General features: G+C 41.8%; 1 protein-coding gene across 1 annotated transcript in view; it reads left to right on the top strand.

The window, feature by feature from the left end:
* Positions 1-4,879: 4,879 nt before the first annotated feature.
* Positions 4,880-17,441, top strand: part of LOC310863071 (phosphatidate phosphatase LPIN2) — a gene marked incomplete at its 3' end in the record, with an annotated part of 28,207 nt that continues 15,645 nt past the window's right edge. Inside the window, exons 1-11 of the mRNA XM_083771193.1 lie at positions 4,880-5,074; positions 5,932-6,027; positions 6,627-6,880; positions 9,104-9,217; positions 10,345-10,456; positions 11,503-12,526; positions 12,843-12,936; positions 13,108-13,295; positions 13,785-13,878; positions 13,992-14,061; positions 15,458-15,550. Of these exons, the coding sequence (XP_083627319.1) occupies positions 4,883-5,074; positions 5,932-6,027; positions 6,627-6,880; positions 9,104-9,217; positions 10,345-10,456; positions 11,503-12,526; positions 12,843-12,936; positions 13,108-13,295; positions 13,785-13,878; positions 13,992-14,061; positions 15,458-15,550 (2,331 nt within the window). The 5' untranslated portion in view covers positions 4,880-4,882. The remainder of the gene's footprint in view (positions 5,075-5,931; positions 6,028-6,626; positions 6,881-9,103; positions 9,218-10,344; positions 10,457-11,502; positions 12,527-12,842; positions 12,937-13,107; positions 13,296-13,784; positions 13,879-13,991; positions 14,062-15,457; positions 15,551-17,441) is intronic.

Below are 17,441 nucleotides of genomic sequence, written 5' to 3' on the forward strand. Positions count from 1 at the left end.
ATAGTCTAGAGTTACTTATCAGTCTCTATAGAATGTCGTGAGAAAAATAGTCTATAATCTATTCCTTTCTGTGAGCTGACTTGCAATGTCTTTAACCTATCGATTCATTCTGCAAAAAGTAGCAGATCTACAAGTTCACCACGTGTCACAAACATGCATGTGAGCTTGTAGATCTGAGATTCAGGGTTGAGGGGAAAAGGTAAAAAAGGGGGAAAGATCCCGGGGGGCTTTTAGCCAATGAAGTATAGGGTTTAGGGGGTTATGGTACTGTACCTGTTGTCTTGTTAGGTGGTTATGGTACTGTACCTGTTGTCTTGTTAGGTGGTTATGGTACTGTACCTGTTGTCTTGTTAGGTGGTTATGGTACTGTACCTGTTGTCTTGTTTGGTCTTATAATAAGTCTGTAGGGTTTTTGGTCTTCTTGGTACATAAACCATTAAAAGTATATTCAGTGATTTCACTTAATTCAAATATCACTAATTTTTTTGTTTTGTTGTGATAATCCTCCCTACTATAGAGTGTGCTGGCCATATAAGGAGTTCCTCCCTGTCCCCAGTTAACCCCTGGGGGTCAAAAAACATTAGGTTTCGTTTTTGGCTCTCTATCCTAATTGGATGAAAGGCTTAAGTCCCAGCCAAAAACGAAACCTAAGGTTTTTTGAGTGAAATCACTGAATATACCATTAAGGTGCTTGGTCCTCAGATACTCTTTTTATAGTGTGAAGGAGGTTGCTTCATTAGTGAGAATAAATATTGCTTATCAGTAGGGTTAAGTTAGGGTGTCTGTCTAATGACGGTCGGACCAGCCATTTGAAACAATCAGAGCTGACCAAAGTGCTATACAAGCCATTGCCAACTTAAGGACGGCATGCAAACTAATGTAAACACATTGTAGCTTCATATGGAATTGAATGCTAGAGAAAATAGGTAAAGCAAAGATTTGAAAACTTGAATGGACAGATGGCAGATCTGATGGGCAGGTCTGATTCATGCTGGGTTATAATTTCTTAACCAGTAACCATAGCGTTGTTTAATCCATTCTGACCTGAGATCAGATTCATACGAGGTTTCCACTGGACACACACTGGTCTGATTAACCCATTCTGACCTGAGATCAGATTTTTAAAAAATCAGTCGTTCTTCGATTTAAAAAAAAATAGCAGACCTACAAGCTCGTATCGCGCCACTCGGTGGCGCGATATGAGCTTGTAGATCTGCTATTTTTAAATATCTAAAGCACGACATGATGCTGACACCAAAATGGGTTCCCGTTCAGAATGGGTTAATCACACAGACAAAATAAATGGCTTTTGATCAACACTTTTAATTGTAATATGTGCTGTCACTGTACATTTGTACATACAGTAGGTGAAATTTCCAAGTCCACTGCATAACATTATATTGAAGTGTTATTTAAACGGATAAGCCCCTTGAGATGCGTCACCATGCGGGCACAACACATAGACAAAGCATTACATCAAACGGTAAGCATAACAACATCAACGAGAACATACACTGTCCTGTTTTTTTTCTTTTTTCTTTTTTTTTGTTACTGGCAGAGTTGTGTCACTTATTTTGCCTATTGTCCTGGCCAGTTCACACTTGTAAAAGAGACTTCAGTCTCAATGTGGTTTTTACTGGTTAAATAAAGGTTAAATAAAATAAAAAATACACATAGAGGCTCTCCCAACCCCTCAAAACACTCTACATCTAAAGCCCTAACCACACCAAAGGGTCACCATTAGGTGATTAGATTCAAAAACGATCTTTTCGATTTTTCCGATTCTCGATTCAAAAAAGATTTTTTTCCGATTCTAAAGCAGTTTTTTTATTTTTATTAAAAACAATTAAATAGAATTTTAGCATGATCTACTCCAGTCTTCTGGCATGAAAGCAGAGTACATTTAGTAAAAAGCTTGTATAATTGTAAAGGTTTTATCAACTGAATGATTTAAACACACAAAGGTTAAATCCAAGAGTAAGAACATGTCTCATTTATTTAGCTTGCACAAATTTGAACCAGTACAAAAGTTACAATATTTTTATTTGATTTTTAAATCGATTTTTGGAAAATGAGAATCGATTCTGAATCGGACGGCATTAGAATCGCGATTCTAACTCGAATCGATTTCTTTTGACAGCCCTAGTCACCATGCAAGTCCTTGGATCCAAACGGTTGCAAGGAGTTGCATGGTGACCCTTTGGTGTGGTTTGGGCCGTTGAATCCCTTGGGTTGGGACAACGTGGGACGAGGTGCGCCGTCAACGTGCAACAGGACATGTCACACCGCTGGGACAACGCTGAAACCGTCTCTACCCTTTGGTGTGGTTAGGGCTTAAGACCAGAGTAACGTCTGCAATGAAACACCTTACAAACACAAACAATAATAACAAAAGCGAACTTGAGCCACAAGAGACACCACCGAGTGAGTGAAACTAAAGCCACTTAAAGAGAAAGAGTTAGCTCAGAATCAGAAAACGGAAAGTGTAGCTTGTGTGCCTCAACTTTATTGGTACGCAAAAACCGCTGTCTTGCATTAAAAATGTCTCCAGAGTCTTGACCTCAACTGAGAATTATATTGTGGTCTTTGGTAGAGTTTTGCCCATGCTTGACACAGTTAAACTGGGAGGTCACTCACTCCCACATAATCACTAAACCACAGTACATCGTCATTCATGGATTTCAGAGACGGATGGTTCAAAAATAAATGCTTCAGTCCACTGATCATTAATAATGACGGGCTATGAAGGAAATGAGTCACTCAGCCCTTTTCATGTTGCATTGATTGCAGTGTAGATAAGAGTCTAATTTAGATGTTGTTCTCTCTCACATAGATTGATCTTTAGCCCGTTGTTCAATAAGATCTAGTCCAAAGGTTTATTTAGCTCATTCGAGAAGCATCTCTCTGAGATTGCTTAAAGGACGCAGTAAACTAGTAGCTTGGATTAAATATTTGAGAAATATTTGTTGAGTTGCTCGTGTCTTTTCCTCAGGTAAGGAAATGGAATACATAGGAAGTTGTGTGTGTGTGTGTGTGTGTGTGACTGTGTGTGTGTGTGTGTGTGTGTGTGTGTGTGTGTGTGTGTGTGTGTGTGTGTGCGCGTGCGCGTGCGTGTGTTGAAGTATTCAAATTGTTAGCCTACATTAACAGTTGTCTTTTTCTTTTGTCTGTTGTCTTTTATTGAAAATACGATTCGTCTTATTAGGTAAACTGACTGATGTTTCTGAATAAAACGTTATTTTGACCAATTGGTAGATTATGTTATTAATACAATGTATGCTATGGTAGAATATGTTAATACAAAGTGTGTAACACAACTGCAAAAGATGTATTTGGTCTCTTCTATTAAGAATATGTAGATCCGGGGCGCCTGATGGAGGGGAAAGGAACCGGTTGGAATAACGTGTTCCTTCCACGCGCTACGTCCAACCAGGGAAACCCCCCCCTGTCAGGTGTAAAGGAGCAACTTGGACACTCAGGCATGAAGGAAGCATGAGTCCAAGTCCGTTGCTCTCCCCTTGTCCCCCATATATGGGGACTAGGTTGCTCTCCCCTTGTCCCCCATATATGGGGACTAGGTTGCTCTCCCCTTGTCCCCCATATATGGGGACTAGGTTGCTCTCCCCTTGTCCCCCATATATGGGGACTAGGTTGCTCTCCCCTTGTCCCCCATATATGGGGACTAGGTTGCTCTCCCCTTGTCCCCCATATATGGGGACTAGGTTGGTCTCCCCATGTCCCCCATATATGGGGATATATCGGTATAGCAATCCTAACTCAGGATAGGGGGGGGGGGGGGGGGGCAGGTTCGAATCCCCGGTAGCACATGGAAGTTACATGCAGCATTAAGTACAGAAGCATGGGCTAAGCGAGTACAGTGAGAGTATGAAATGTATTGCAGCAAAATTAAAGGTTTTATGACATTCATTTTCATTTCTTTTTCTTTTTTCTTTTAGGTTTTATGACCTCAATTACACCCAAAAAACCTGAACTTTGAACATTCAGTGGATTTTCGGTGGTCTGAAGTTTTCTTTGGGGTTTGGAAGCCTTTTGAGCTACAATGAAAACAGGCAACACAGTGAAAACAGTGACATCTGCTGGCAAATCCCATTGACATATATGGGATTTGCAGTAAGTGATGTCACTTACTGCTGGCAAATCAGAGCACCTGTTTGAGCCAGAAAACAACCCCAGATCACAGAAAATCTACTGAATGTTAAAAGTTCATGTTTTTTGGGTGCAATTGAGATTAGAAAACCTACAAAAAAACAAGAACAATTCCAAAACCTTTTTTTAAATGTCACATCCCTTTACCCTCTAACACCCAGCGTTGCTTTTTAGCAACAATTTTATTTAATTTAATTACTAAATTATTATTATTATTTTCTGTTCTTTTTTCACCTAAACGTCATCAGTGATGTTCATTGCAATGCCATTTCAATGCCATTGGTCATGATATTTGCATATAAATACCCCCCACAGAGGCTGAAATTCACACAAATAAAAAATGGCTGGACTTTTGACCTTTACCCTAATAAAAGTAGGTAAAATAATTGTAATATATGTTTTTTTGTGATCATTAGAATGTCTATCCCCAAAATGTAAATTATTAATGTATTATATTATTACATAATTATTATATAATTATTATACATTTTTCATCAAACTTTATTTTTTTATTTTTTTTAACATATTTTCTTGTCTTAGTCCTATTAGTACAAAGTAGTAGTAAGGTTTAAATCTATTTTTTGCAAGTAGAAATTAATGCGGGTGTTAGAGGGTTAAGCCTAACCCAGATAGGACCACTGTCGCAGATGGGGCTATGTTTTGTTTTGTAAATGTGTGCTCTTGTCCTTTGTCGTCCCTATTCTAGTCTCAGACGATGAATATTGTGGGCCAGCTGGCGGAGACGGTGTTTGTGACGGTGAAGGAGCTGTACCGCGGTCTGAACCCCGCCACGCTCACAGGAGGCATCGACGTCGTCGTGGTGCGCCAGCCCGACGGCTCGCTCCTGTGCTCGCCGTTTCACGTCCGCTTCGGCAAGCTGGGCGTGCTGCGCTCCAAGGAGAAAGTGGTGAGTCTTATTTCTCCACTCCTCCTCGTTAATCCCTCTAGCCCCATTCTGACCTGAGATCAGATTCATACGAGGTTTCCACTGGGACACACACTGGTCTGACTAACCCATTCTGACCTGAGATCAGATTCTAAAAAATGTCAGTCGTTCTTCGATTTTTCCAAAAATAGCAGACCTACAAGCTCGTAGCGCGCCACTCGGTGGCGCGCTATGAGCTTGTAGATCTGCTATTTTTCAATAGCTAAAGCATAACATGATGCTAACACCAAAATGGGTTCGTGTTCAGAATGGGTTAACCCATTCTGACCTGAGATCAGATTCATACGAGGTTTCCACTGGACAACACACTGGGTCTGATGAACCCATTCTGACCTGAGATCAGATTCTAAAAAATGTCAGTCGTTCTTCGATTTTTCAAAAATAGCAGACCTACAAGCTCGTAGCGCGCCACTCGGTGGCACGCTATGAGCTTGTAGATCTGCTATTTTTCAATAGCTAAAGCATAACATGATGCTAACACCAAAATGGGTTCGCGTTCAGAATGGGTTAACCCATTCTGACCTGAGATCAGATTCATACGAGGTTTCCACTGGACACACACACTGGTCTGATTAACCCATTCTGACCTGAGATCAGATTCTAAAAAATGTCAGTCGTTCTTCGATTCTTCGAAAATAGCAGACCTACAAGCTCGTAGCGCGCCACCGAGTGGCGCGCTACGAGCTTGTAGGTCTGCTATTTTTCAATAGCTAAAGCATAACATGATGCTAACACCAAAATGGGTTCCCGTTCAGAATGGGCTAGAGTTCTCTCTCTGTCTCACTCAATGATTGACAACTGTCATGTTATGATTTAAGGTGGACATTGAGATCAATGGAGAGCCAGTTGACCTGCACATGAAACTGGGGGACAACGGAGAGGCCTTTTTCGTGGAGGAATTTGAAGACATGGAGGTTGGATGATTGATATTTGATAACGTAAAGGAATACTCTACTGCTTTTCATTAGGAGTAATTATGAATGCAATTGTGCTAACAAGTATGTTAAAGACTATTAGCCATTCTTTCCTTTGCCAGTAGGGCCAATGGCCTCAAGAACTGCACGAGAACCAAGCCTTTGCATGGAATTCTGGATAGTGTGTGATCAGACAGTAAAGCAGCATGTTCAGAATGTTACCCGAAAATGTGCTTTCTCAACCACTATTGCATGTAACCGAAAGGTGTTTTGTGTTGATCCAAACAGTTAATGCCACACTCACCACATTTGGAGTATTCCTTTTTAAAGGACAACTTTGGGTTTTTTTCAACCAAGGTTTATGTTTTAGTTTATTAGAGAAAGGTTATTGGATGAGTGTTATTTTAATTTTTTTCATTTGTGATACTAGGGGGATGCCATACAGTGTGTCCATGCTCTATATTGTCAGTCTGTCACCCACCTCCCCCTACACATTCAGTAGATCCTGTGATCTTTTGTGGCCAGATGTAAGAAATCTGCGTTGTCCTTTAACCTTTCTTTTCATGATTACACTTCATTGAATGTCTCCCATGCTTTAGTCCAGCGTCCCTGCCCATCTCTGTACCTCTCCGATCCCCATGGAGCTCCCTGAAGGCACAGAAGAGATCCCAGAGGGGACCTCCGCTGCGGCGGGAGTCACCCGGCGAAAGAAACGCCGTCGCAAACGAATGCGTTCCGACACACACCCGAGAGAGGAGGTCAGCTCCTCGTCTGACGAGAGAGAAAGGGAGCGGGAAAGAGACAGGGAGCTGGAGGGCCTTGCAGAGGAGCCCACCACGCCGTTGCTGAACAGGTCAGTAATCAGAAGAGCAGTTTTATCAGTGCACGGAAAGTCACCAGTCCATTTATTCAGATGACTTTTACCCCGTGCTTTTCTACTCACATTGTGTTTATGGTGTAAAAACCAAGAAAGAATCACAGCCTCACAGTATGCTAGTCCTTACCCGTTGTGAGATATTTGCCCCCCCTGGTGGCCGCGGGGGGTACTGCGGTCTGGTCGCATTTTTAATTCACTAATAAATTCATTATTAATCATTAATGTGTCAAATCGAAAAAAAGGGCTCTGTTACGCCCTCCATATTCATATGGTCAATGCCTGTGTGAAAAGCGATTGGTGCAGGCAATGAGGAGATAATGCTTTAATGCTTTGTTTCTGACACACACACACACACACACACACACACACACACACAGACATTGTTAGAGTTATAGTATGATGTGTGGAAATGACCTTAACCCATTCTGACCTGAGATCAGATTCATACGAGGTTTCCACTGGACACACACTGGTCTGATTAACCCATTCTGACCTGAGATCAGATTCTAAAAATGTCAGTCGTTCTTCGATTTTTCAAAAAATAGCAGACCTACAAGCTCGTATCGCGCCACCGAGTGGCGCGATACGAGCTTGTAGGTCTGCTATTTTTAAATAGCTAAAGCATAACATGATGCTGACACCAAAATGGGTGCCCGGTCAGAATGGGTTAATCGGTTCAGAGATATTATGATGATTATGCATTAGCCTGAATTAGCCTGCTAATGTTAATTGTTAATCTTTCAGTTACTTCTGAAGGCAACAAAGCACTGGACTGACTAGGGATGTTACATTTACTTAAATTAATCAATTAAACATTTAATTTAACATTCCTCTGTTTTGATTTCTTGCTGTTCATTATCACAAACAAACACTCCACAGTACACAGTATCTGCATCTGGGCACAGTTCTCAGTCAAATCATCATCTGTGACTTGTTTAGTAGCATCACAGGTCTTTGTTAATTAAATAGCGGTACTCAAAGAGATACATTTACACTGAGTACTGTTTAGTAGCATCACAGGTCTTTGTTAATTAAATAGCGGTACTCAAAGAGATACATTTACACTGAGTACTGTTTAGTAGCATCACAGGTCTTTGTTAATTAAATACCGGTACTCAAAGAGATACATTTACACTGAGTACTGTTTAGTAGCATCACAGGTCTTTGTTAATTAAATACCGGTACTCAAAGAGATACATTTACTCTGAGTACTGTGTTAAATACCGGTACTCAAAGAGATACATTTACTCTGAGTACTGTGTGGAATTTCTAAAGTGCCCTTGTCTTACAGCTGCTATGTGATTATTATTATTATTATTATTATTATTTGTATATTATATATTAATAGTATATTTTGTATATTATTATAGGCAGCACACACGTTGAACAGTTGTAATGCACTGCAGAAGAATTTTGATAGAACTTCACATTTTCAAAGTAGGTAGGCTTGGAGGAGCATAATTATACAGTATATGTTAGGAGCTAACATATCCATCTATATAAGGTAGAAAATGGCTACATTTCATTATGCTTTAACCCATTCTGACCGGGCACCCATTTTGGTGTTGGCATCATGTTATGCTTTAGCTATTGAAAAATAGCAGATCTACAAGCTCATATCGCGCCACCGAGTGGCGCGATACGAGCTTGTAGGTCTGCTATTTTTTGAAAAATCGAAGAACGACTGACATTTTTTAGAATCTGATCTCAGGTCAGAATGGGTTCATCAGACCAGTGTGTTGTCCGGCGGAAACCTCGTATGAATCTGATCTCAGGTCAGAATGGGTTAAGTAGCTATGTGACGTGTCTGAATCCATTCTAAGCATTAGTTTTGCACAAAAAAACACAGGCTAAAAACGGCCATAGCTGTCGTCACAAATGTGACGAGGTCAGCACATTTGGGCTATGTCTAATATGCCCAAGGATTGTTTTTTTTGTGCCAAACTAATGCTTGGAATGGATTCAGAATGGTGAAAACACTTCACATGCTACTTAACAGGTGAATCATAATCAAATCAAATCACATCTTAACCACTCACTCACTCACCCAATCCAACTGAGCCACATGCTCAGTTCTGTTTAGGTTTTCTCCTATTTTAGCAAACATATTTCCAGAAAATAAAATAAATACAATTTTATTGACGTTAATAACCCAGGATCATCATAAATAAATATCTTTTGTTTGTTTGGTTCCAACAGTAAGTCGGTGTACTACTCTATGTCTGAGGAGCCTGTTGACGAGCTGGGAACTACAACAATCAGAGATGTTCACCCACACTCTGAGGGTGAATGTGAATGGTCACCCTCAGAAAGGTGAGGAAAGTTTTCTTTTTGTGTGTGTGTGTGTAAGTGCATTAAGTGAAAATGCTTTTCATCATTCTTATTGAGGGAGGAATAGTGTTACTTATTCATTTGCATAGATGTTCTAGGCCCTTAAACTAGTCACATGACAGAACCAGACTCAACTTGCTTCTGTAGAGTTCCAATCCAGCAGCTTAAGTCAAGTGACGCCAAATATATCTTTCCTGCAATGATCAATTACCACAAATCAAAGAGAGTAGCATCGTTGTGTTAAAAGACAATATATACACTGTATATTCAGATATAAAAATAGGCAAATTTACACAGATTGCCGGTTCAGTTTCTTAACATCACTGCAGACTCTCACAAGGACTAAGGAGTGAACTCTTTCTTACAATCAAAATAATTAACCCATGTTTGCTTGCCATTTACAGCTTCTAGTGCTTACATAATGCCACTTCATTCAGGTTTTGTCATTCTGATGACCAAACGTCAGCCTAACTTTTGCAAGAGAATACAGTTTTATAAAGTTATGTTCATTCACCCCTCATTTCATGTGAAGCGTGGTGTTAGTTGAGGCAGGGTGCTGAAGTCATGCACGCGTCAGCTGACTGTTTGACAACTCATCAGTTGATCATACAGTACCACCTGACTCTACATTTCACATTTACGTTCAGTCAAAGTCAATGTTCCTCACAGCTCACACACTCTCTGTTCTAATCATTACATTCAGTTAACAGCTCACACACTCTCTGTTCTAATCATTACATTCAGTTAACAGCTCACACACTCTCTGTTCTAATCATTACATTCAGTTAACAGCTCACACACTCTCTGTTCTAATCATTACATTCAGTTAACAGCTCACACTCTCTCTGTTCTAATCATTACATTCAGTTAACAGCGCACACACTCTCTGTTCTAATCATTACATTCAGTTAACAGCTCACACACTCTGTTCTAATCATTACATTCAGTTAACAGCTCACACACTCTCTGTTCTAATCATTACATTCAGTTAACAGCTCACACTCTCTCTGTTCTAATCATTACATTCAGTTAACAGCTCACACACTCTCTGTTCTAATCATTCAAACCAGTTGTGTCTTTCTATGTGTCTGTGTCTCCCTGCCTTACAGCTGTGTGTTCTACAGTCGTCCATCCTCTCCTAAAAGTGACTCTGAGCTTGTGGTGAAAGCCCAGGATCTGTATGGACCTCAGATGCAGTGGAACTGGGGAGCGTTCCCCAAGGTACGTCACGATGCATGCAGACAGAATCCGCCACGTTGTCTTAGTGTTCACTTTGGGTTTGAGCTAAAAAAAGGAATTTGATCACAATTGAAATGTGAATCTGCTTATTTTGAATCTGAATGCTTTCAAATCTCATACAATATTTTGGATAAATTGTTAGTGAGATAAACATTTTCTCTCTGTAGAGAGAAACTTTATTTGAGTTTTACCTTTTATCAGAACAAATAAACAAATACATATTCAAAGGAAACCAAAGGAAGAAAATGTACTAAAATAACAAAACAATAATATACAAATAATACAAAATATGTATGTGAGAAAAATACAGAAAAACATCGTTTTCACAACCAATGATGCAGCATCATCTACCATATCACATGCATATAAAAATAACAGGGGACTAGAAGAAGGGCCCTTCTGGGCACAGGTCTCCACCAGGCATTGGAAAAGTCTGAGGCTGAAAGTGTAACGGTAGAGCAAAACATTTGGGATTCCTCAGACCCCCTGATCCACCGGCCTCTGTAACCTGTTCAAGCCAAGTCTAAGGCCTTTGTTATTCCATAGACATTTATTACATAATGTGTCAAAATGTTTCAGCGGGATGTTAACTGCTAATTACATTTCCAAAATAAAGCATGTATTGTAGAGCAGTCATAAGGTTGCAACATTCTCCAATTCTACAAGCTCGTAGCGCGCCACTCGGTGGCACGCTACGAGCTTGTAGATCTGCTATTTTTCAATAGCTAAAGCATGACATGATGCTGATGGGTTCCCGTTCAGAATGGGTTAAATTATCTGATAAGAGGCTTGCTTTATTCTGAGCTTATCAAATCCATATACATTTCCCACACTCAGAACAGGTTAATGGAACTGACTATTGAACCCCAACCTTATCCACTCTATAAACATGTTGTATAGTGAAACATGTTTTATATTAACCTTATACACTCTATAAACATGTTGTATAGTGAAACATGTTTTATATCCACTCTATAAACATGTTGTTTAGTGAAACATGTTTTATATTCTGGTGTCTCGTCCTGTAGATGTGTCAGATTCAGGTGAGGTCCCCAGTGGAGTCAGAGCGTGTCCCCTCCTCTGACAGCTCTCGTTTCCGCACCATTCGAAGACAGGACTCCTTTGACGCGGACCCCCCGACTTTGATTAGCTGTGGCCGCCGAGTTGGCCGCGTGACGGTGGTCCGGCCACAGCCCAGGACTCTCTCCCTGGACTTAGACAGCACCGTACAGACCACCCCTCTCCCCCCGGAGACGACCCCTGATGACACGCCCTCTCATTCCACTCCCAATGAGTGGAACGAGAGGGAGTCCCTGCTGTCACTGGAGACCACACATCTGGACTCGCCCCAGAACGTCACACAAATAGCCCAGACATATACCCTGCTGGCAGGGAAGGAGATAACGGAGATAACCCCCCCATCCATGCTGTGGCAGGAGGAGCATCAGAGTTTATCAGCTGGTAACGCTGATCCAGATAACCATCTAGCCAGTAAACAGAGTGCGGCCATCGCAGAGACTGGCAGTGCTGTGAATGACACGATGTGCTCCGTTAGCAAGAAAAGCACAATCGACGTCGCCAAAATGGACGATGCACAAAAACGACCCAAAACGGTAGCTGATGCCGACACCGTAATCACAACAGACATCACAGGAACGACGGAAACGCAGGCTAACGGACAAAGTGCCTCACCTGAGCCAGGAGAACAGGGACTAACGCAGGCTAACGGACAAAGTGCCTCACCTGAGCCAGGAGAACAGGGACTAACGCAGGCTAACGGACAAAGTGCCTCACCTGAGCCAGGAGAACAGGGACTAACGCAGGCTAACGGACAAAGTGCCTCACCTGAGCCAGGAGAACAGGGACCCAGCAATGCTGTTCTAGTCAGTGAGGGGGACAGCGGAACCCAAGGGGGGGAGGATGAGGGGGAAAGCTCACTGGTAAACCAGACTGCAGAGAGGGTTGAACTGGGAGATGCTGCAGGCACAAGCTGGGCTACTGCAGAAGAGTCTGAGGCTGCCTTGAAAACAGAGCAGCAGGACAAGAAGAAAGGTGAACTATCCCTTTACATTATCTTTTTACTGACGTGATATATATTTTCCCCCTTTTGGTGAGTTGTGTGCAGACAGATTTCATTTATAATACTTTTGTTTGCTGATTTTGCCATTTAGACCTGGAACACCTATATGTTGATACATATATATATATATATATATATATATATATATATATATATATATAGTGCTGAGGGTAAAAAGGGGGAATGAAATGGGACATTGCAATGATGTGTTGGACAGGCACTCTATAGCCAATCAGCTACTGTGTGGAAGACCCCAGCAGCTATTATATGATGGTCCTTCTGTTGTAGGTAAACGCAGTCAGCATCTGGGACCTGCAGACATCTACCTGGAAGACCTGACCAAGCTTAACCCTGACATGGCTGCGCTCTATTTCCCTAAGAGGTAAGGTCATCTGTAACCCACAATATATTGACTTCCTTCTTGAATCGCCTCTGAATGATCAATTGTTTGAGTTATATTACTGATATAATCTAGCGTAACGCGCACAGTTGACATGGCACACAACAACAAGTGAAGAGTATTTTACTTAAGTTCTATCTATTGTCTTTACAGTGAGGCGGAGGGAGCGTCTCGGCCTGGTGCCGAGCAGGGCTCCCACTCTGGAAACCAGTCCCCCCAGTCGGTGGGTAGTGGAGCCATGGACAGCGGTACCGAGTACATGTCAGATTCCACCACCGATCACATGGATGTCAGCATGTCGCTCTGTGGACGGGAGGGCAACAGCAGCCAAATCAACAAAGGTGCGTCTGGTGGAGACTAGAGAGTGTGTAGTGTGTGTACTGCTGCTGCTGTTTTTAAAGAGAAAGCTGTGCATCTCGGTGGACACGTAAACATTCAACGTTTTAGTCTACAGTAACACAATCTGACATTAGACTTAAGATCAAAGCTATGAAGCCTGTATGAAAATGACTGCCAGTGCCTACCAGTAAGACTGTTCCATTTTATGACCTGCAGGGGGCAATGATGAGTTGATAACCCTCTTGTGCGTGTGTGTGTGTGTGTGTGTGTGTGTGTGTGTGTGTGTGTGTGTGTGTGTGTGTGTGTGTGTGTGTGTGTGTGTGTGTGTGTGTGTGTGTGTGACTGTGTGTGTGTGTGTGTGTGTGTGTGTGTGTGTGTGTGTGACTGTGTGTGTGTGTGTGTGTGTGTGTGTGTGTGTGTCCTAATTAATTTGTTCACTTGAACAAAGTGTAATTTCTATGTTTTGCTTTCTGGTCTTGTGCCTTGTGTAGAAAAGTTCATAGAGCACATTGTGACCTTCCAGGACTTTGTCAACAACCCCGGGATCATCGAGGATCCAAATCTCGTTATCTGCGTCAACTCAAAGTAAGAGTCAGAGATTATAATTCAGCTCGCCTACAATGAATTAATCATTAGTATTTTTTCATTATGCATTCATTTCTGACTTCTTCTTATTTCTTCTTCATTATCTTTCATAGTTATTATAACTGGGCAGTGGCTGCCCCAATGGTACTGTCAATGCAAGCCTTCCAGAAGAATCTGCCCAAGGTATTGTACAAGAGTCTACTGTACAATATATAGATGTATAGAGTGAATTATCATGCTTAACCCATTCTGACCTGAGATCAGATTCATACGAGGTTTCCACTGGACACACACTGGTCTGATGAACCCATTCTGACCTGAGATCAGATTCATACGAGGTTTCCACTGGACACACACTGGTCTGATGAACCCATTCTGACCTGAGATCAGATTCTAAAAATGTCAGTCAGTCGCTCTTCGATTTTTCAAAAATAGCAGACCTACAAGCTCGTATCGCGCCACTCGGTGGCACGATACGAGCTTGTAGATCTGCTATTTTTCAATAGCTAAAGCATAACATGATGCCAACACCAAAATGGGTTCCCGTTCAGAATGGGTTAACAAAGAAAATCATCTTACATCATCACATTCCGTGCTCTGTCAAATCAAATCATCACATTCTGTGGTACACACAGACACACACAGCCTGGGCATAGGAGGGGCTAGCGCCCCTCAAAAAAGAAAAGAGAGGCTGAGCTTCATAATTGAGAAGAACTAACGCTGTGTTGTCTTTGTAACCACTTTCTAGTCCAACAGACAAATGCTACAGTTACGTTAATGTTTTTATGGCTGCATGCAGTGTAATATAATACATAGCGGTATATCATGAGCATGCATTGATATAGAGCGCTGAATTAACTATTGACCGGGTATTATTAAAATGACAAATTTATAAATTCTTTGTTACATTTTTATCCCACAATTTTGTAACTCATTTTTTCACCCAATTATCGAATGTAATCCTGGGCGCTACACTTCCTCTGCCAACCTGGGGGGGGGGGGGGGGGGGGGGGGGGGCAGCGGACTGACCTCATGCTTCCTTCTAATGCATGAGGAGTCCAAGCTGCTTCTTTTCACCTGGCAGGGGAGAGTTTCCCCGGCCGGACGTGGAAGGAACGGGGTGAATACGTTATTCCCACCAGTTCCTTTCCCCTCCATCAGGCGCCCCAGCTGGCCAGGGGGAGGCAGTTTAGAGACCAGGATTACTGCATGTTTTTGTGAGGGTACCTACCCTAGGGGACACGGGGAGAACATGTGAGGGTACCTACCCTAGGGGACACGGGGAGAACATGTGAGGGTACCTACCCTAGGGGACACGGGGAGAACATGTGAGGGTACCTACCCTATAGGGGACACGGGGAGAACATGTGAGGGTACCTACCCTATAGGGGACACGGGGAGAACATGTGAGGGTACCTACCCTATAGGGGACACGGGGAGAACATGTAAACTCCACACAGAAAGGCCCTTTCGCCAAAATTACAATGCTACTGATTTCTAGTACCTAGTTTTTCCTTCTATGTATTGTGTTTAGTAACCATACTCATTGTTCTGTGTATACTGGGCACTGTCCATGCAGAGTACCATAGAGCACCTGGTGAAAGACAAGATGCCCAAGAAGTCTGGCCGCTGGTGGTTCTCCTGGAGGAGAAAAGACATGGACAACGTCCAGGTACTCATCTGAGTGTGTATTAACCCATTCTGACCTGAGATCAGATTCATACGAGGTTTCCACTGGACACACACACACTGGTCTGATTAACCCATTCTGACCTGAGATCAGATTCTAGAAATGTCAGTCGCTCTTCGATTTTTCAAAAATAGCAGACCTACAAGCTCGTATCGCGCCACTCGGTGGCGCGATATGAGCTTGTAGATCTGCTATTTTTCAATAGCTAAAGCATAACATGATGCCGACACCAAAATGGGTGCCCGGTCAGAATGGGTTAAATCACACTCTTGAGTCTACTCACTATAGTGCATTATAAAGTAATAATGGTAGTGGTAATGTATAGTGCTAATTATTATACACTATATGTAGTGGACTCATCTTATCCCACAGTGCATCCTGAAAGGTAGTCACTAATTATCACCCTATATGTCATGCATTGAAAGGTAGTCACTAATTATCACCCTATATGTCATGCATTGAAAGGTAGTCACTAATTATCACCCTATATATCATGCATTGATAATTATCACCCTATATGTCATGCATTGAAAGGTAGTCACTAATTATCACCCTATATGTCATGCATTGAAAGGTAGTCACTAATTATCACCCTATATGTCATGCATTGAAAGGTAGTCACTAATTATCACCCTATATATCATGCATTGATAATTATCACCCTATATGTCATGCATTGAAAGGTAGTCACTAATTATCACCCTATATGTCATGCATTGAAAGGTAGTCACTAATTATCACCCTATATGTCATGCATTGAAAGGTAGTCACTAATTATCACCCTATATGTCATGCATTGAAAGGTAGTCACTAATTATCACCCTATATGTCATGCATTGAAAGGTAGTCACTAATTATCACCCTATATGTCATGCATTGCGCTGAAAGAAAAGTGAATAGTGTCCCAAAGTGTTTATTATTGTATATAGTAATTCATTTTTCTGCCCTCAAACACCAAAAAACTGACATTTGAAAAACTCTGCAACAGCCATTTTCTGTTCTGAAATACGCTGTGCAGAAAGCAGCAAGTAGTTCCATCCAATAATGTAGTCTGGCAAGGTGCCCTTTTTTTCACTCGAGCACCACCTGCCCCTCTAAATGTCTGTGCACGCCACTGCTCCCATATGAGACACCAGAGGAAGACTTCCCATCTGTCTCATGCAGATGAAGAAAGCGCCTTCTGTCCTTTGTCCTAATGATGTTCTGTCCTTTGTCCTAATGGTGTTCTGTCCTTTGTCCTAATGATGTTCTGTCCTTTGTCCTAATGGTGTTCTGTCCTTTGTCCTAATGATGTTCTGTCCTTTGTCCTAATGATGTTCTGTCCTTTGTCCTAATGGTGTTCTGTCCTTTGTCCTAATGATGTTCTGTCCTTTGTCCTAATGATGTTCTGTCCTTTGTCCTAATGGTGTTCTGTCCTTTGTCCTAATGATGTTCTGTCCTTTGTCCTAATGATGTTCTGTCCTTTGTCCTAATGATGTTCTGTCCTTTGTCCTAATGATGTTCTGTCCTTTGTCCTAATGGTGTTCTGTCCTTTGTCCTAATGATGTTCTGTCCTTTGTCCTAATGATGTTCTGTCCTTTGTCCTAATGGTGTTCTGTCCTTTGTCCTAATGATGTTCTGTCCTTTGTCCTAATGGTGTTCTGTCCTTTGTCCTAATGGTGTTCTGTCCTTTGTCCTAATGATGTTCTGTCCTTTGTCCTAATGATGTTCTGTCCTTTGTCCTAATGATGTTCTGTCCTTTGTCCTAATGATGTTCTGTCCTTTGTCCTAATGGTGTTCTGTCCTTTGTCCTAATGGTGTTCTGTCCTTTGTCCTAATGGTGTTCTGTCCTTTGTCCTAATGATGTTCTGTCCTTTGTCCTAATGGTGTTCTG

The sequence above is a fragment of the Protomyctophum parallelum genome (genome assembly GCF_964188405.1).
Source record: "Protomyctophum parallelum genome assembly, chromosome: 8".
Taxonomy (NCBI): Eukaryota; Metazoa; Chordata; class Actinopteri; order Myctophiformes; family Myctophidae; genus Protomyctophum; species Protomyctophum parallelum.